The sequence below is a fragment of the Heterodontus francisci genome, chromosome 11 (genome assembly GCF_036365525.1).
Source record: "Heterodontus francisci isolate sHetFra1 chromosome 11, sHetFra1.hap1, whole genome shotgun sequence".
Classification (NCBI taxonomy): Eukaryota; Metazoa; Chordata; class Chondrichthyes; order Heterodontiformes; family Heterodontidae; genus Heterodontus; species Heterodontus francisci.
In genome coordinates, this window is record NC_090381.1 from 115,939,516 (window position 1) to 115,960,228 (window position 20,713).

The 20,713-nt window shown below is 41.6% G+C and overlaps 1 protein-coding gene across 1 annotated transcript; it reads right to left on the reverse strand.

Moving 5' to 3' along the window:
• Nucleotides 1–383: 383 nt before the first annotated feature.
• LOC137375099 (extracellular calcium-sensing receptor-like) lies at nucleotides 384–20,616 on the reverse strand. The gene is made up of 10 exons (XM_068041726.1): nucleotides 20,500–20,616; nucleotides 19,297–19,410; nucleotides 17,040–17,143; nucleotides 16,290–16,437; nucleotides 10,523–10,689; nucleotides 8,060–8,351; nucleotides 6,806–7,642; nucleotides 5,129–5,362; nucleotides 1,460–1,583; nucleotides 384–1,291 (listed from the first exon to the last, which is right to left on the reverse strand). Exons 1-10 carry the CDS (start codon nucleotides 20,614–20,616, stop codon nucleotides 384–386), a joined length of 3,045 nt encoding a protein of 1,014 aa, XP_067897827.1.
• Between the last annotated feature and the right edge of the window lie 97 nt (nucleotides 20,617–20,713).

A 20,713-nucleotide genomic window follows, 5' to 3' on the forward strand; every position in this document is an offset into this window, starting at 1 on the left:
TGCTAGCTTTTCGGTCATTTTTCCAGCACCTTTGACTTACATAGAGTACTGCTTTGCCGATAATTGGAACCATTTTTTTCAGCTGCATTTATTAACAGTAATCAAAAATATCTAAACGTTGCCAACTGAAGAACATTCAAAACCTTACTACAAATGTTTGTTGGTCTGGTTTTTCATTTATACAAACTGAAGAACATTTGAAACTTTTTTCTACCTTTTAAATGTGCCTTTAATCGTAACAATCTTATCTGAAACACTGCTAGGAAAATGAAACGTTAACGTTGTTTCTGTAAAGGGTAAAACTGCGAAAATGCTTCAACATGTCCAGCTCTTTCTCCTCATGTCGTTTGAGGCTTCTTAGTTTCCCAGACTCGCCTGATGTCTTACGTTTGCACATTTTTACCGATCAGGTGTTTTTTGGTGTTCTTTTCTGGTTTGAACAAGATGATATAACATTTTGGAGCAAAGATGCAGCTCAGCAGTCCAAAGCTCGATGCTAAAATTGCAAATATTTCCACTACGTCAGTGTATTTTCCGGGAGTACTCACATAGGCTGGAATAAAAGTTACCCAAACTTCAAAAAAGATGAGCATGCTGAAGGTTATAAATTTTGCTTCATTGAACTTGTCTGGTAACGCTCGGGCCAAGAAAGCTAAAATTAAACAAGTGCAAGCTAAGAGACCGATGTAACCGAACACACAGCAGAAAGCGACAGTGGAACCTACATCACACTCAAGGATAATCTTCGCGCTTTGATATTTGATATTTTTAGCTGGGAGTGGGTGAGATGTCACCAACCAGATCACACAAATTATAATTTGAATCAATGTACAGAGAAAGACAATTGATCTTTGTTGTTTGGGTCCAAACCATTTCATCACATTACTGGCCGGCAGGGTTGCTTTAAATGCCATCAGGACTACCAGAGTTTTACTAAGAATACAGGAAGTGCACAGAACAAAGCTAACTCCAAACACAGTGTGACGGACCATACATGACCATGGTGTTGGCTGTCCAATGAATGCAATGGAGCACAGAAAGCACAGTATTAATGAGATTAATAGAAGGAAACTTAGTTCCGAGTTATTTGCCCTTACAATGGGAGTGTTTATGAAATGTAAGAAAACAGCCGCCACAGCTCCCGTGATACAAGCTCCAAACAGTGAAATTGTCATGAGCGTGACTCCCATGCTGTCTTGAAAGGAGAGAAACTCAATTTCTTTAAGAATGCATTGATTTCTTGGATCATTGGGCCAGTAATCTGTAGGGCATTTAATGCATTCTATCGAATCTGTACAGAAAGAAAGGTACAAATAATAGTTCAAGTGCCCATTTTTACATTTTTTTTAAATTGACGAAAGCTGCTGACATGGTAAGTCCAAAATATCACGTGCTGTTAAATATTCCCTCGTACGTGTTTACTGCTGAATTATTGGCGAAAGTGCTCATTCTTGCCTACCTGTTTGGTTACTGATCTCCCCATCAGCGCATGGGAAACAATCAAAGCAGCAAACAGGCTGGCCCTTACGGACGGCTCTTCTTGTACCTGCAAAACAACTATCACTACACGTTGAGACAGGAACCTGTGGAGACAAAGGGCTAGATTGTAACCTCCTCAGAACCCATCCACTTGTCTAGAGTAAAAGCCCGGCCCTCTCAGGAAGTCTTATTAAAATTTATCGTGTAGTGAAATCGTAACTCGTTGATTCATTGATCAATGTACCTTTGCTATTTGAGAACATTTCGTCACTTCTTTCTACTTGTGTAACTTGATTGCATTTCAATATAAGTCGGTTTGCCAAATGTAACTAAGACGCAAACTATTTGACCTCTGATATTTTGCACATCAACAGCATATTGCTAACTAGGAACCCAGATTTTAAAACACCTTCATCGCGATCAATGGAAGTTCAGCATAAATGAGTTGCGGAACATACACTTAACAGGAGAACAGGACTTGTGTGTAACCCGTCCAATAAAACATACAACGGAGACACACAGTATTTCGGGGGCTAACGTCATTCATTGTCAGTTATTCCATAACAATCAACGGGAATAAGAAAATGAAATGCATAGTGTCAAAGTTGTTACTAAATTGTCACCATACATATTGCAGAGCAAGTGATTAATCGAATTCTTTGGCTAAATTCTCAATGTTCATCAAGTTAATGTTAATTACCAAAAATAGGAAAGCGGAAGATAAGGAAAGGCCATTGAAGCTCAATCATCTAGCGCATTAACTCTCCTACTGTGGAATCGATGTGTAATTTTGAATGTGCAGGCTTGGAGGGCCGAATGGCCTGTTGCTGTGCTGTACTGTTCTTTGTTCTTTGTTCTTGATCCTGATGATTTGGCCTCTCCTATATTGCCTTGTCAATTAAACCAAATATTCCTTATTTTTGGTTAAATAAGTCTTCCTGTTTCAGATTTGCATTTCAGTAAATTCCATTAATCCCCTCCGACCCTACTTTCCTGGTGCACTTTGACCTAAACATTGTAGTTTACCTTCCCGTGCTATTCATTTTTGTTATGTCTTCACCAGCCCCTTACTTTCGATAAACATAACAAATGATAGATGAATATAAATTGGATAGCTATCTGCAATTATTGTAATTGTTAAACCAGATTCCACTTGGATATTGATCATTCATATATTTCGAGAATTTGTTCTTAAGATGTGAATGAACTGGTAAGACATCCTTGTTTACGTCAGAACATTAAAAGCCAACCTGACAGCATGGGAATGGAGTTATGTGTCGGTCTCAAGAGAGTAAGCAAGGAGATTCCCCTCCCTGAAAGTGATGAATGGTCCTGTTTGAATTTTTACAACAATCCAGCAACTGTTCTCCTGCTGCCATCCCACCAATTGAATTCAGTTTCATAACTTGTCATGGAGAAGGATTTGAACACATCACCACTGGGTTAGTGGTCCAAAGCCAAAACGACTGCACTGTCGTGCCCTCTTTTTGATGTGAAATGAAATGGCAGGTTTACACATAGGGGTAATATTGTTTATTTGAATATCCATCAAATCAATGAAACCCTGATGATAATCAAAACGTGAAATGGTCAAAACAGTATAGAATAGACATTAAAACAGAGATAAAAACAAGAAATGCTGGAACCACTCAGCAGGTCTGGCAGCATCTGTGGAAAGAGAAGTAGAGTTAACGTTTCGGGTCAGTGCCCCTTCATCGGAACTGACAAATATTAGAAAAGTCACAGGTTATAAGCAAGTGAGGTGGGGGTGGGGCAAGAGATAACAAAGGAGATCTAGATTGGACCAGGCCACATAGCTGACCAAAAGGTCACGGAGCAAAGGCAAACAATATGTTAATGGTGTGTTGAAAGACAAACCATTAGTACAGATTAGCTGTTAATACACTGAATATTCAACAGCAGCAAGTGCAAACCTGAGAAAAAAACAGTGGGTAAGCAAACTGAACAAACTAAGATGAATGAACTAAATGCAAAAAAAAAGTTGTAAAAAATGTAAAATAAGAATGTAAAAAAAAAAGGAAGAAAAAAATAAACTAAAAATGAAACTAAAATGGGGGCTGTCATGCTCTGAAATTATTGAACTCAATGTTCAGTCCGGCAGGCTGTAGTGTGCCTAATCGGTAGATGAGATGCTGTTCCTCGAGCTTGCGTTGATGTTCACTGGAACATAAAGGAACATCTACCGATTAGGCACACTGGTCAATTAGGTCAATCATCTGAGCTCCAGGACATCAGGGCAGGAGTTCCTCAGGGTAGTGTCCTAGGCCCAACCATCTTCAGCTGCTTCATCAATGACCTTCCTTCAATCATAATGTCAGAAGTTGGGATGTTCGCTGATGATTTCACAATGTTCAGCACCATTCGCGACTCCTCAAATACTGAAGCAGTCCGTGTAGAAATGCAGCAAGATCTGGACAATATCCAGGCTTGGACTGATAAGTGACAAGTAACATTTGCGCCACACAAGTGCCAGCCAATGACCATGTCCAACAAGAGAGAATCTAACTATCTCCCCTTGACATTCAACGGCATTACCATCGCTGAATCACCCAATATCCGACATCCCAGGGGCTACCGTTGACCAGAAACTGAACTGGAGTAGCCATATAAATACCATGGCTACAAGAGCAGGTCAGAGGCTTGCGCCGAGTAACTCACCTCCTGACTCCCCAAAGCCTGTCCACCATCTACAAGGCACAAGTCAGAAGTGTGATGGTATACTCTCCACTTGCCTGGATGGGTGCAGCTCCAACAACACTCGAGAAGCTCGACACCATCCAGAACAAAGCAGCCCACTTGATTGGCACACCATGCACGACCATTCACTCCCTCCACCACTGATGCACAGTGGCAGCAGTGTGTACCATCTGCAAGATACACTGCAGCAATGTATCAAGGCTCCTGAGACAGCACCTTCCAAACCCGCGACCTCTACCACCTCGAAGGACAAGAGCAGCAGATGCATTGGACAATCACCAACTGCAGGTTCCCGTCCAAGTCACACACCATCCTGACTTGGAACTATATCGCCATTCCTTCACTTGTCGCTGGGTCAAAATCCTGGAACTCCCTTCCTAAAAGCACTACCTCACATGGACTGCAGAGGTTCAAAAAGTCAACTCACCACCACCTTCTCAAGGGCAATTGGGGATGGGCAATAAATGCTGGCCTAGCCAGTGATACCCACATCCCATGAATGAATAAAACAAATTGAACAGACGCTTGCAGATGTTTTCCAGATTAGTTTTGAATTTATCAACCGCCCACCCCCCAACGACCATTCTCCCATCCCCCGTCACCCCCCCATCACCACCAACACCCACTGCCCAACCACCATCCTCCCCCCCACCCCCCCCCCCCCACCCCGCCCCCCACCTCGCTCTCTTCTTGCGAAGGCCATGTCCTCTCGTTCTACTACTGAAATTCCTCTGCAAGTCCCAAACATCACATATTCAAAAGTATTCCCAAAAGCAGTTACTGAACAGCAGAATTGCTCGGGTCCCTGCCTGTAGGAATCTTATACAATGTCATCAATAGTAATTGTTCAAATAAACGCGGTTGCGGCATGATTTAAGACAGAGGCTTGAGTCACCCCTCCTGGTCTTTGGTATATTGGGCATGGCCTTACTTTCTTTTCCAGCCCTGTTCCATGCCAAATTATTTCACTTTCATCCAACGCGAGTTCTTCTCCTGCCGGCAACGCTGCATCATAATAACCAACTTTAACAAACTCAACCGACCCATCAGGGCGCTTCTGCCAGTTTATCAGATCATAGGAAGCGATGGGATCTCCGTCCTGATCAAAACTTATTTCCTCTCCAAACTGGTTGGTGAAACGCACTTTCCTCAGGTACTGTAAAAGCTTCAGAAAAGGGAAAACAATTATATCTTTTGCCACTTTGTGTATATTTCATATTGTCTGCGACGCGATCATGCCTCACAAGCCTTATTGAATTCTTTGAAGATGTGACAAAACACATTGATGAAGGAAGAGCAGTGGATGTGGTGTATATGGAATTTAGCAAGGCGTTTGATAAGGTTCCCCATGGTAGGCTCATTCAGAAAGTAAGGAGGCATGGGATTCAGGGAAAGTTGGCTGGCTGGATACAAAATTGGCTGGCCCATCGAAGTCAGAGGGTGGTAGTAGATGGAAAGTATTCAGCCTGGAGCTCGGTGACCAGTGGTGTTCCACAAGGATCTGTTCTGGGACCTCTGCTCTTTGTGATTTTTATAAATGACTTAGATGAGGAAGTGGAAGGCTGGGTTAGCAAGTTTGCCGATGACACAAAGGTTGCTGGAGTTGTGGATAGTGTGGAAGGCTGTTGTAGGTTGCAACGGGACATTGACAGGATGCAGAACTGGGCTGAGAAGTGGCAGATGGAGTTCAACCTGGAAAAGTGTGAAGTGATTCATTTTGCAAGGTCGAATGTGAATGGAGAATACAGGCTTAAAGACAGGATTCTTGGCAGTGTGGAGGAACAGAGGGATCTTGGGGTCCATGTCCATAGATCGCTCAAAGTTGCCACAAAAGTTGATAGGGTTGTTAGGAAGGCGTATGGTGTGTTGGCTTTCATTAACAGGGGGATTGAGTTTAAGAGCCACGAGGTTATGCTGCAGCTCTATAAGGCCCTGGTTCGACCACACTTGGAATATTGTGTTCAGTTCTGGTCGCCTCATTATAGGAAGGATGTGGAAGCTTTAGAGAGGGTGCAGAGGAGATTTACCAGGATGCTGCCTGGACTGGAGGGCATGTCTTACGAAGAAAGATTGAGGGAGCTAGGGCTTTTTCATTGGAGCGAAGAAGGATGAGAGGTGACTTGATAGAGGGGTACAAGATGATGAGAGGCATAGATAGAGTGGATAGCCAGAGACTTTTTCCCAGGGTGGAAAGGACTATCACCAGGGGGCATAATTTTAAGGTGATTGGAGGAAGGTTTCGGGGAGATGTCAGAGGTAGGTTCTGTACACAGAAAGTGGTGGGTGCGTGGAATGCGCTGCCAGCGGTGGTAGTAGAAGCAGATACATTAGGGGCATTTAAGCGACTCTTGGATAGGTACATGGATGATAGTAGAATGAAGGGTTGGTAGTTAGTTTGATCTTAGAGTAGGTTAATAGGTTCGGCACAACATCGTGGGCCGAAGGGCCTGTACTGTGCTGTACTGTTCTATGTTCTAGGTTCTATGTACCTATACTAAGACATTGGAACCGGACCTCTGCAATATTATGTGTACTCTTGCCGGCGAGTCGAGAGAAAAACAAATTATTTTGTTTATGGGATAACTAGTAGCTTGAGACATTTCCTCACCTGCTGGGGTTGAATGTTTGACTTTTGACCACATGTTTTGTTGCTAAATGGACCTTTCCCATTTTCACACGATTGTAAATTATGAAGGGCGTGTGCTCCAGCGTATACAGCTTTGTACACGTTGTAGGAAACTCTTAACTGGGACACCTCGGTATATGTAGACTCAATGGTCTCCAGGCTCTCTAAACCTGTGCATGGCCTATAAGGAAACGCTGATATGTTTTCTCCTGGTATCTGATTTGAGATTTTTACGCTACAGCCGAAGACCTCCCGCCAGAGTTCTTCCACAAACGGATCGTCTGCTGCTGTGGAAGGGTGGAGTTTGACTAGAAACTCTCTCAGTCCTGGAATTTCCGCTCTCCTGATTCCAAACCCGATTGTGCCTGACAATATTTCCAGAGTTTCCACTGACCACATTTGGAATGATGTGACCCAGGCTTCACTCGCGATCAGCTGGATGTCAGTAATGTTCTGCATTCTGAATTCTGTTATCAAAGACATCGTGTCACTCTCTCCACAGAATATTATGATCACTTTTGCAGAGGATTTTTTAATGGCCTTTGCAATCTGTCGCATTCTTTCTCTTGTACGACCAGGTGAAAGGAATTCAATGCAGGCGATGCAAATTTCAAACTTCGCAACTTCTTCAATTAAAGACCTCATCCCGAATCGGCCATAATCGTTGTCTTCAGCCACAGCGCCGATCCAAGTCCATTCAAAGTAGCGGATAAGCCGGACTAAAGCTTTCATCTGAACTGTATCAGTGGGAATTGTCCTGAAAAACGTTGGGAACTCACGCTTATCGCTGAGGCATGCGCATGAAGAGAAATAGCTGACCTATGGGGAAAGGAGAATAAACTGAGACATTTAGAATCATGGAATGATCGTATCATGCAAAACAAAAAACACAATATGCCCATTGTATCTGTGTTGGCTCTTTAGCCAATTGGTCTCACAGCTTTTTCCCCATAGCCCAGTATTTATTTCCCCTTTTCAACTATTTATCCAATACCCTTTTGAAAGTTACTACTGAATCTGCTTCCACCGCTATTTTAGGCAGCACATTCCAATTTATAACAAATCAAGATCAAGCTTTCTCTTCATCTCCCATCTGCTTCTTTTAACAATTACCTTGCATCTTTGCGCTCTGCTTTTCCAGCCCCACTGCTCATGGAAACAGTTCAAAGTAACAGTACACACCTACTTTAACTCGCCCTTGTAAGCGTTTGCTGCATATGAATTGACATATCTTACCATACCAATGCCGAAAGGGGCCACGACTCTCGACACGACGATAGATTGCGATGATCCACCATCTCCCACAATCATGGACACTGATGGAACTCCTGCACACGTGTAATTTGAAACGCTTCCGTCTTTCTCCTTCAGTAATTTGAAAGCTCCTTTCAGCCCTTCAGAAGGCGCGTCACAGCTGTCGAAAATCTTATAACCCAGAGTTATGTTAGGAAGCAATTCTGGGTTCCTGTTTATTTCTTCTATTGCAAACACCATGGTTTGGGCCCAACGCAGCCCACGTTGGCTGAACCTGTCACACACATGCCATTAATCTTATTTCCAGACAGTGTCATTCCTTCCATTCTTTGCAACATTCAGAAAAACTTGAAAAATTTACTTTTTCATTAGAACAATGAAAATTACAGGACAATATAATAGAAGTTTTTAAAATGAAAGGAAATGGAACGGGGTAGACAGCAGCAGTTTCCAGTCGTTGGGGCGTCTCGAATGATGGCCCACAGATGCAAGATTTAAAATAAGAAATTTAGAACAAAGGGAAGAAATTTCGTCAAACGGAGTGTTGTGAAGCTATGGCTTTCACTTCCAGAATTAGGTAGATAAAAGAAAAAGAGATATGGGAAGCGGAAGGCTAAATGTCATTAGAATTATTTGCTGCATTGGAGGCTAAATGTCGGCATGGATTGGTTCACTCCGCGCGTTACTCACTTGTTATAACTGGCGTTTTAACTGCCAAGAGAGGGCTGTGCATATCACCGAAAAAGACTTCTCAGGGCATCTGCGAGGAAGAAGGTGTCACACCGCTTTCGATTTGCTTATGGTACCGTTGACATACACCATCGTACTTGGCCTCAGCACCAAACCGCAGTTCATTCTAACGATTTTTGGAAGAAAGTTCATCGACCTGAAACGATAACTCTGTTCCTCTCTCCGTAGATGCTACCTGACCTGCTGGCTGTTTCCAACAGGTTTTTTTTGTTGTTGTTTTTATTGCAGTCGGTTAGGAGAAGTTCTTTCATAAGGTCACAATTTCGGGAAAGATTCCAATACCATTTCTGCAAATAGGCGTTTGTATTGTTGGAAACAGGCGCAAAGTAACTGGATTATTGTTCATCATGGTACTGTACCTATATCTTTTGCTGAAATAGGAAATTGTCTGGACAAATGAGATGCTTTTCTCGGTGTGTAAAATTTATACTTTGACATTTTTTCTCCACTATTTTCGATAATATTACACTGACCTCTGCTGGGTTTATACATTGAGGCCATTTGGTAGCAGTCCATCACAAAACTTCACCTGCTTGTTTGCAACAATACAAACTCCTTTTTGCAGAAATTACGTGAGATTTTCTTCCTGAAATTGTGACTTTTTAGATCATCTCCTAACCGAACTATAATAGACTGTAATAAAAATAAAACCTGCTGGAAATCCATTCCTGGAGTCTTCTCATTTTACCATCTCGCAGACTGATGAATGACTGCACTGTCTTGACCCCAACTACCCATTGGGGTAATCAAGCTGGTGAATACCCTTGTATAACGAAATGTTTTCTGGAGTCTACTCCAACCTTACATTTCGAAACCATCAATCTCTGTCTTCCCGTCCTGCTGCCGTTGCAGCCGGCGTTTCGCGGTATTAAACCTATTCGACTGATCTCCAGACCTGTTTTCTGTTATTGCACAAACAATCACAGGATCTTGCACAAAATCAAGCTATTCGGCCCATCATGACTGTGTGAGCCCTTTCAAATACCTATCCAAATAATCCCACCCCACCATAGCCCTGCAAATGTCCACTGTTCAAATATCTGGATCCAATTCACTCTAGAAAGTTATTGTTGAATCTGTTTCCCGCAGCAGATTGCAGATCAAAAAAACACGCTGCGGAAAACAATTCGCCTCATCTCCCCGGTCCTTTTGCCAATTATGTTAAAGTTGTGCACTCTGCTTACCGAACCACCCTCCGATGGAAACAGTTTAAAATAATTGCATCAGGTACCCTCTACCTCGTCTAAGTATGTGTTTATCGCAATCAATTGACACATTTTACCATACCAATGCAAAAAGGGGCCACCACTCTGGAGGCTGAGATAGATTGCGAGGATCCACTATCTCCCACATATCATGCATATCTATTTCCATTTAATTTATCAACAGCCCTCATGATGTTACGTACCTCTCTCAAATCTCGCCTTCGCCTTCTCTGCCCTCGGGCGACCACCCTAATTACTTTGGTGTCATGGCATTACCCACTCAATAAATAAATGAGTCAAGAAAGGAAGCCGAAGGAGGGAACAAAGAGGGAGAGAGCAAGAAAGCACAGAAGAAAATAAACGAAAAGACAACAACCAACCAAAGAATAAAGAAGAACTTGTGATATTGACAATAAATGATGTTTAGGATAGGCTCCATCCCAGACCCGAGTATTTTCAAATAGAAATATCAATGATGATTGTCACTCACTCCACAAAGCGCACCGGTTGCGGTTTTGATCGGAATGAGTTATAATCCGGCGCTGCTCTTAAATGCATTGGGAATAAACCACCCAGGATAACGTCCCCATCCTGAAATATTCCAGGGTTGAATTTTTCCCGAAGTTTGCATGTCGGATCGACTGCGGATGCCAGCATCTGGATTGGGATCAGTAACAAAACGTTCCAAGTGGAACCAAGTGGCATCAGGAAAACCGAAAGATTTTCTCAGGAGTCACTGGAAAGAATAGCTTGAATCTGCGCTTCAACGCTTTGGTGCAAGCGGCCCGCTGCAGGGCAGTATTAAACCCTCACAACCCAGTCCCAAGAGGTTCGTTCATTCTTTTTGTTATCAGAAAGGCTCAGATCCTGTTTTCCAACTCTCGGGGCGTTTGTGCACCTGACAGTTTCGTTAGATTAAACGTGGATACCGCAGAACCATATTAGGAAGACATTCTATTCTCTGTGGAGTGAGGCGTTCAGTAGAGGAAAAGTCAGATCGTTAGTGTCAATGCATCTATTCAGAAGTCTATCCGTGTCTATTCGCGGGGAACCCGTATTTGATGCTTAAGCTCATTTCACAAATACTGAGAGAGAGAGTGACAAGATGAAGATACTTTTAAAGGTTTCAATGGCATCTCTTGATGCCACTTAAAGCTAAATGATTCGTAGAGAGGTAAAAATATATCTGTAGCGGCCCTTCCATAAAGAGCACATCCAGATTATTTGCCTTGTATTTGAACTGATTTCTTTCCCATTCTGACTATGGTAACACTGTTGTTATTGCTGAGCAGCACTGAGGAGCTTGCTCAGGTCGCTCGCTATTTCTTGCAGATTATAAAACGCGGGTGAAAAGTCATTAACCTGAAACGTTAACACTGTTGTTCTCTCCACACCTGCTGCCAGGCCTTTAGTTTTATAGTTTAGAGATACAGCACTGAAACAGGCCCTTCGGCTCACCGAGTCTGTCCCGACCATCAACCTCCCATTTATACTAATCCTACACTAATTCCATATTCCTACCACATCCCCACCTGTCCCTATATTTCCCTACCACCTAATTATACTAGGGGCAATTTATAATGGCCAATTTACCTATCAACCTGCAAGTCTTTGGCATGTGGGAGAAAACCGGAGCGCCCGGAGGAAACCCACGCAGACACAGGGAGAACTTGCAAACTCCACACAGGCAGTACCTAGAATTGAACCAGGGTCGCTGGAGCTGTGAGGCTGCGGTGCTAACCACTGCCTGAGTATTTCCAGTATTTTCTCTGTTAAGTATAATTTGAGAAGATCCCTTTGCCGTTTAAGCATATATAGGGACCAGACCAAATTATTGTGAACACACTTATAGCGACCACAGCAAATCACGCTGCAATCATAGAATCAAAGAATTATTAGAGCACAGAAGGAGGCCATTCGGCCCGCCGTGTCTGCTCTGGCTCTCCGAAAGAGCAATTTACCTAATGCGGTGTTGAAATTATAACCAGCTATGCAACGCATCAACAATACGAATAAAAGAACATTCTTGGGAGAGAAACATTTGATTAATGATTTCCAGGCGAAACGTTTCCAAATTTCCCAGGGTGGAAAGGGCTATCACCAGGGGGCATAATTTTAAGGTGATTGGAGGAAGGTTTCGGGGAGATGTCAGAGGTAGGTTCTTTACACAGAGAGTGGTGGGTGCGTGGAATGCGCTGCCAGCGGTGGTAGTAGAAGCAGATGCATTAGGGGCATTTAAGCGACTCTTGGATAGGTACATGGATGATAGTAGAATGAAGGGTAGGTCGTTAGTTTGATCTTAGAGTAGGTTATAGGTTCGGTACAACATCGTGGGCCGAAGGGCCTGTACTGTGCTGTACTGTTCTATGTTCTATGTTCTAAATTTCTCTCGGAAAGAAAACCAAGGAACAGAATGGAATTGTTCACCCCTGCGTACAGAACGCACGGAACTGTACAAACATCTTCTGATTTACACTAGCACAGGCCTGGTAATACCTTATTGCAAACAGTATTCTTTTCGGCTTTGAAATTAGATCCGGAAATTCTAAGTACCCGAAGTGTTCTAAGGCCAATAGTCATCCCTGAGCCAACATCACCAAAACTGATAACTTGAGCATTTAATTCATGCGACCAAAACCCGATGTGTGTTTGCATAAACAGCAGCGATGCCTGCACTTCAAAACGGAATCATTTCAAAGTGAAGGATTTAGGGAGGACCCCTTGACAAGAAAGGAGCTCTATCAATAGAAGTTCTTAAGTATTTTGAGAAGAATCAAATTCGAAAGGAATGAAGGAAGAACGACATAAATTAACTGACAAATGTAAACAAGTTTCCAACATATAGCAACAGATAATTCAAATGGGAATAAGAATTACACAAGAATTACAGGAATAGTGAAAAAACTCCAAGACTTTACAAAAACACGAAGTGCAAGAAAATTCCAGCGATCAGCTGATATTGCTGAACATAACATCTCTCCTTTTATTGCAACAACTTCCAGACTTGGTTACAGCAATGCTTTCCTTGCTGGTGCACTGATGTCTATTTTTCGTAAATTCCACTTTAACAAATATTGTGCCATCCCATCTCATCCTGTATCCCCGTGTACTCATCAATCTCCGTTTTCTCCCCAGCCCATTCGCACGCATTGTAAATTTTTTCCCTCATGTCCAAGGTCGTCCATGGTCTTGACCTCCTAATCACAGTAACCTCTTTTTGTTTTTTGATGTGCGTTCTCCAGCCAACCACCTCGAGCCCACTTTGCACTCTTCCCCTCTGCTTCACCTTCAGCAGAAAGCATCAGCTATCTGGGCCCCACATTCTGGAACACTGCCCAAAATCTTTTCACCTTCCCAGTTCACTCTCCTTCATAACCTTCCTTTCAACCTATCTTTTTCATCATGCCTTCAATGAGAACCCAATTCTCATACCATCGCTTAATATCTGGTGATGTTCATGTGAAGTGCTTTAGAATATTGATTGCATTACAATTCTTCTTGTAATGCCTAGACGCTTGGCTGAGTAAGATGGCTTGTAACATAAAGCAGCGAAGCAAATCTGGTAGCAAGCTTTCGGGACAGTGGATGTCAACAGTGAAAAATCCCCGTGAAGCTCCACAGGACCAAAAATAAACAAATTTAGAGCTAGACATTCGACTTCACTGACTGAATCTTAATCATGCCCTTTATAGAATCAGCAAAAGTTCCATTCCACACTGAAAGATTGAGAGAGGACTGATTGAAATCATAAGAACGTAGGAACAGGGCTATACCAATCGCTCCTTTGAGCCTGTTCCGCCATTCTTGGATGATCTACACCTTAACTCCATCGACCCGCCTAGGTTCTAGAAGCTGCAATACCCCTGCCTAACAAAATTCTATCAGTATAAGCTGTGAAATTTTCAGTTGACCTAACCTCACCATCTTTTTAGGGGATAGGGTTCCAGATCTCCACGACCCTTAGAATTTTGACATCACCCCTCAACTGTCTGCCTCTAATTTTAAAGTTAATCCCCCCCACCCCACCCCGCCCCCCGCTTCATTTTCAAACCATAGGAAACAGTTCTTCTCTACCTACCCTATCAACCCCATTAATGATCATAATGACTTCAGTTATATCAGCCCTAAATCTTCAATATTCAGTACGATACAACGCCAATCTATGAAACCTCTCCTCAACTTATCATTTTAATCGATGCAAAGGGTAACTATTTAAACCCCTATATTTCTAATATGTATAATGAATTTGATAGCAAAACAACATAAAATGATGTGAATGGTAATGATATCAAAAAAGGTAAGGCATCATAGGTTATGATAATGGACTAGTACTCCAGAACCTTTGTTCAATAATCTGGGTAATTTGTGTTCAAATCAAGCCATAGTAATTTGATCTGAAATATTTTTTTAAACTGCAAATAAATGCTAGTATCAGTAAAGACTGACCCTCAACCTGACAGATTGTCATAAAAATTCAACTGGTTCAGTAGTGTCCTTTCAGAAAGAGATTCTGACATCCTTGCATGGTCTAGCCTAGATGTGACTCCTATACGGCACCAATTTGGTTGACTTTTAACTGCCCTCTCAAGAAGCCTAGCAAGCCACTGAGATGCATCAGACTGCTACCAGGAGTGCAAAACGAAGGTCCAGCATGACAATCGCAGGGTGCCAAAGAATGGGCAATAAATGCTGGTGTTGTCAGTGATGACTATATCTATATCCTGAGAAGGAATGGGGGGGTGGGGTAGGGGGTGGGGGGGGGGGGGGTCTCAATACCTGATCAGCATAATATCGGACCAATATTGTTTTATTGCAAAAGTTCAGCATTACAATACAATTTGATTGTAATTTCAAAGCATTATTTTAATGTTTTGTGCTATGCTGGTATTTACAATTTATTCAACCATTCATGGGGTACAATATTACATCATTAGAAGTTAGAATGAATCACTGTTCTGAACTCCACTGCCATTGTTCTACAATATATGATGTACATTTATTAATAAAACATGATCCTGTCCCCTTTTTGATTAATTTCAACCTCATCAGCCTATATGCTAATCGCATCCCTCAAACCCTTCTAATTCCACAGAAATATCTGCTTGCCAGCTGGACCTATTTATACTTGCTGCTCCACTGTACTTCTGGTAACTTATTCATGAAGTTCATTATCCATTGATTCAAAAGTTGAGCATGACTTTCTTTCTTACACTTAACTTCTTAATATTTAAATTATATTGGTACGGGTATGCTAATGTCGTCATTATGCTACTGAATTAATAATCCACATAATATATGTTCAAATATGTTCAGTTCTGAGTATTGAGCTCAATATATATAAATGTCATCTAGGAATAAAACCTGGCACCGGGGGAAGTGATTGCGAAGTTGTTGGATTGCCGATACTGGTTCACGAATGTTCATTAGGAAAGGAACTCTGCATTTGTACACCTTTGATAGCCACCGGATGTCAAAAACGCTTTACAGCCAATGAAGTACTTTTGAAGTGTAGTCACTGTTGCAAGATCGGGAAACGCAGCAGCTAATTTGCAGACAGCAAGTGACCATAAACAGCAATGGGATAAAGGTCAACTAATCTTTTTTTTAGTGGAGTTGGTTGAGGCTATTAGCAAGGAAAGCAGGAGAACGCTCCTGTTCTTCTTCCAATAGTGTGATCTGGTCCTCATTGCTCACCAGTGTGGGCAGATAGGATCTAGGTTTCCACCTGCGTCCCAAAATTCTTCCAGTCGATATGTCATTGCCATCGAACCATGTTTCAGGATTGATTTTTTGATTTTTGATTTAGAGATACAGCACTGAAACAGGCCCTTCGGCCCACCGAGTCCGTGCCGACCATTAACCACCCATTTATACTAATCCTACACTAATCCCATATTCCTACCACATCCTCACCTGTCTCTATATTCCCCTACCACCTACCTATGCTAGTGACAATTTATAATGGCCAATTTACCTATCAACCTGCAAGTCTTTTGGCTGTAGGAGGAAACCGGAGCACCCGGAGGAAACCCACGCAGACACAGGGAGAACTTGCAAACGCCACACAGGCAGTAAGCGTATTATTTTTCAGTGAATGCGTTTGAGAAGTAAAAGTTGGTCAGCAAAACAGTTATTGAACAATGGGAGATCTTCAAACAGGAGATGGGCTCGGGTACAAGAAGGCACATTGCCATGAAAGGGAAAGGAAGACCATCTGAAGCTATAACTCCCTGGATAACTAAAGAAATAGAGGTTACATAAACAGTGTTTGAGCAGCAATTTACAAAGTACAGTTGAGTTACATTATATCGGTGTTCCTTGGGGTTGAAGCCGTGCCGTTCTGTTCCACGTTCCTTCTTCAGTTCGTCTCGTTCACTCGTCAAGTGGTCTTTGTTGAATTCTACCCTAAGAGTGGTTTAAAGTCCCCAGTTATACATCACAAACAGGAACTTACAGCAGAACTCGTCCAATCGCCCAAGCTACCCAATCATATTGATGATATGTGCAGGCACAGACGATGCTTGGGCCCTCATCCTTTTTTTCAGTTGAATCACAAGCTTCTATTGGCTCTGGGTTAATGGACCACCCTGCAGATCTTGAAACTAAAGGCTTTCCTGGCTGTAATTAAGATGCAAAGCTTTGTCCCCGTCACCATTTTAATTAGAGGAATTAAAGTAACCGCAGCCCACCAAAGTTAATAGATTAAATGTAGTCTGCCAAGGACCAGCACTATAAACTGATCCAAGTGGTTGTAGGTTGGGCAAAGAAATAAACAGCATACTCGTTAAACTGGGAGAGCCTATTATCAACGGTAACAGTTTAAAGTTCCTGGATCCACTGTCCCAGGCCAGGCTGCAATTTTTAATTCTTTCGGATGGGTTTCCACAAATGCAATTTAAATCCATAGTTCCTTACAACAGACAATGTATATTTTGGGAGTGCTCACATAAACTGGGATAAACTGGGGTCTTAATGTCATCCTAAGTGAGCAGAACCGACAAACTGACCTTTCTGATGGCGGGGAGGAGCTGAGCAGCATTTTCCGCTGTACCTTTAAGCTTGAAATGCTTGGAAACACTTCACCCTTGGTTTTGTACTTGTGTGTTGAGCTCTGTTATTGTTAGCAAAATTCTGAGTTATTCTTGTTGCCCCTCTACCAGAGTACATTGTGTACAGCAAATTAACTCATTATTTCCTGCAAAGGATATTCCACATGGATTTTTGTTCTTTAATTGAATATTGGTTTTGTTTTAGCATTATTCAGTGTTTGTTTTGTTCTGCTTAAATTCATGTTCTGCATAATGAATGCTGTCCAACCCAAAAGTGCACTACAGGCTTTGCTTATCTATAATTTGGATCCGTTCCTTTCCCGCACTTAGCTTAAACAAATCATAATCTTGTCCTCTGTACTAATAGTTATTCTTCGGTTTCTGTCCTATTTATATACAGCTTATGGTTTATTTATCAATAAAATTTACTCCTAAGGAAACCATTATTACATATAAATGAATACCAATTAGTTTACTCCAACTCGGCAGTCAATCTTTTGAACTGAGGGTTCTACTCATGAATGTACTACCCCAGAAATTCCACAAATCACGTAGCTTTAAAGGTTTTGATCTTCAATTTCCAGAAGATGTATGTTCGTGCCGGCTCAGGCAAGTTGAACCAAATGGGATGTTTCTTTGCTGTCGACCAATGTAATTCTCTATCAAATATGTCTACGTTCATTTTCCCAGACCACCATCCTTTCCCTCTTTATTTATTGTATTCCATTGCACACAACCGCGCTGTGGTGGCGTAGTGGCAATGTCACTGGGCTAATGATCCAAAGCTATGGGCTCGAATCCCGTCATAATGGATGGTGAAATTTGAGTTCAATTAATAAAGCTGGAATTAAAAGTAAGTCTAATGACGATTGTGAAACCATGGTTGATTGTTGCAAAAAGCCACTTGGTTCACGAATGTCATTTAGGGAAGGAAATCCGTTGTCCTTACCTGTGCATGACTCTCTGTGGTTGACTCTTAAACGGCTGAATAAGCCACTCAGTTCAAGGGCAATTAGGGATGGGCACGAAATGCTGGCATTTCACCATCTGACATGATGGAATTCGAGCCCATGCCCCCCGGAGCATCAGCCTGGGCTTTGAATTATTAGTCCAGTAACATTACGCCACCACCGCCCCTCATCCCACAACTGAATACAGAAACTGTTGCTGAATCCTGCACTAAAGAAACATATCCCGACGGTTTTTATGTTATCCTTGCATAAAATAAACTCTATCTAAACTTCAATGTATCATCCTTTATCAATATAATGCATTCTGTGCGCATCATTCCTGCCCTTGTTTTACTATGTTACTTAGACTCCTTAATTCCTACTTTCTTTTACTATGGGTTTAATCCAGAGGCCGTTAACATTGTTTATTAAAACTGATATGAAATTAACAATATTAAATTTTTATTTGGTTAACATTCTCACACTGAAGGAACATTGATGGGGAGTTTTCAGCGAACAAGTTAACTTCATGGTGCCGTTCTAGGTCCTGGCTGTGTGTCCGAATTATTGCCTATTTACCTTTTTAGGATGCATCTTGGGATATTTCCCTCCAATAAATGCGCTATATAAATGAAAGTTGTTGTAAATCTAAAAAGCTGTGTTTTATCGGATTTCTCGGGATGATTTTAGGTTTTTAAATTTGTACGATTTCGAGCATTGTTCCTTTAAATTTAGTTGGAAGGTGGGAAAAGATTAAACCGATTTTAGGAGGAATTAATACATTCCGACTTTAATGATTTCCTCACCCAACATGTGTTAGCGGTGAATATTATTCTATTATTATATTATGGAGAAGATTTTATAAAGATCAGTATCAGAAAGGTGTACTGGCAGAGATAGTCAGGTCAATATGCATACAGATAAGACATGCAAAGACCAGTACAATAAAATCAAGCTCGAGGAACAGCACCTCATTTACCGATTAGTTACGCTACAGCCTGCCGGACTGAACATTGAGTTCAATAATTTCAGAGCATGACGGGCCCCCCTTTTTATGTTTAGTTATTTTTTCTTTTTTTCTTTTTCCTTTTTTATTTGGTTATTTTATTTTAGTTTTTTTAGTCTGCTCTGTTTGTTTCTACTGTGTCTACCCACTGTTCTTGTTTTTTTTTTGTAATGTTTGTGCTTGGAGTGCTTTGTGTTTTACAGTCAATTCACCCCCTCTCTGAACTAACGTTTTCTCTTTCAATACACCATTAACATACCGTTTGCCTTTGTTTGGCTGGTCTCAAGCAAGTGTTACAGACCCACGTAAATATAAGACGCGCTTTACGAGCTGTAGAGGTCATTATGCTCTGTTGTGTGGTAACATTGAAACGCTATTAAAATAAGGTTTGTAGAACTTAATTCAGTTCGGAAGAAAGTGATAGAATGTGAGGTGAAATTTACCTCCCGAAACCATAATTGATAATTCGCTTTAGGAATAGGAGTGGAAAGAATTCAGGCGAGCGTCCGGTTGGAGTAGTCACATGACCATTCGAAGTGTCAGCTTCGGCCGACAAAGAGGAATATTTAGGAGCAGAAAATTAACATTGCAGTTTGTTTCTGGCGTGTATTCCAAGCATTAAATTAATTTTGACAAGCTACAGGGCTATGCACAAAATAGGATGAAATTGTTTCCAAAGGAACAACAGCGCGTGTTCCACATTGGAAATATGGAATGCAAAGGTCAAAGGGGAATGTCATATGGAGAATATGCAGCATAGAGTCAAAGAGTTTTACAGCACAGAAACAGGCCCTTCGGACCATCGCGTCTGTGCCGGCCATCAAGCACCTATCTATTCTAATCCCATTTTCCGGCACTTTGGATGAGGAAATCATTAAAGTTCGGAATGTATTAAAAAGTAATTCTTCCTCAAATCGGTTTATTTTTTCCCACCTTCCAATTAAGTATAAAGGAACAATGTTCGAAATCATACAACTTTAAAAACCTAAAATCATCCCAAGAAATGCGATAAAACACAGCTTTTTACATTTATAACAATTTGCATTTACATAGCGTATTTATTGTAGGAAAATATCCCATACGCAGCCTTGTATGTATGGGGTTTCAAGTGCACATCTAAATACTTCTTAAATGTTGTGAGGGTTCCTGCCTCTACCACCCCTTCAGGCAGTGTGTTCCAGATTCCAACCACCCTCTGGGTGAAAAATGTTTCCCTCAAATCCCCTCTAAACCTCCTGCCCCTTAGCTTAAATCTATGCCCCCGATTATTGATCCCTCCGTTAAGGGAAAAAACTAATCGTTGTTGTTGACCTATTTCCCAAATACAATAATAGAAATATCCACATCCTGGTTTGTTTTCTGTTCACTGATACAACGCCACAAATCAAGCGAAAGAGTAAAACCTTAGTTTTATTTCATCTATTTTAATGAATTATACATCAGTATCGCTATATTTTCATACCATTTCTCTCAGTAATAATGCAAATGCTGAAATGCACCATCGAGCTACTGGCAACTCATGTTTCTCGGAAGGGAAGCGCAACCTCTCATCGGAAACTTCTATAGCAAAGAAACTCATTTAACTGCAACAACCAAAGCAGAATGGAGAAACGGAACTGATGATGAACACTCTAACAGCTATTGAAGTAGTGTAGCAAATCGAAGATGGAGACGCT

Coding starts and splice junctions, on each gene's coding strand:
- LOC137375099 (XM_068041726.1), bottom strand. CDS start 20,616: ATGAGTTTCTTTGCTATAGAAGTTTCCGATGAGAGGTTGCGCTTCCCT. Junction 16,438..17,039: donor TCCTCCCCGCCATCAGAAAG/GTCAGTTTGTCG, acceptor AACCACTCTTAG/GGTAGAATTCAACAAAGACC. Junction 1,292..1,459: donor GGAGATCAGTAACCAAACAG/GTAGGCAAGAAT, acceptor CTTTCTGTACAG/ATTCGATAGAATGCATTAAA.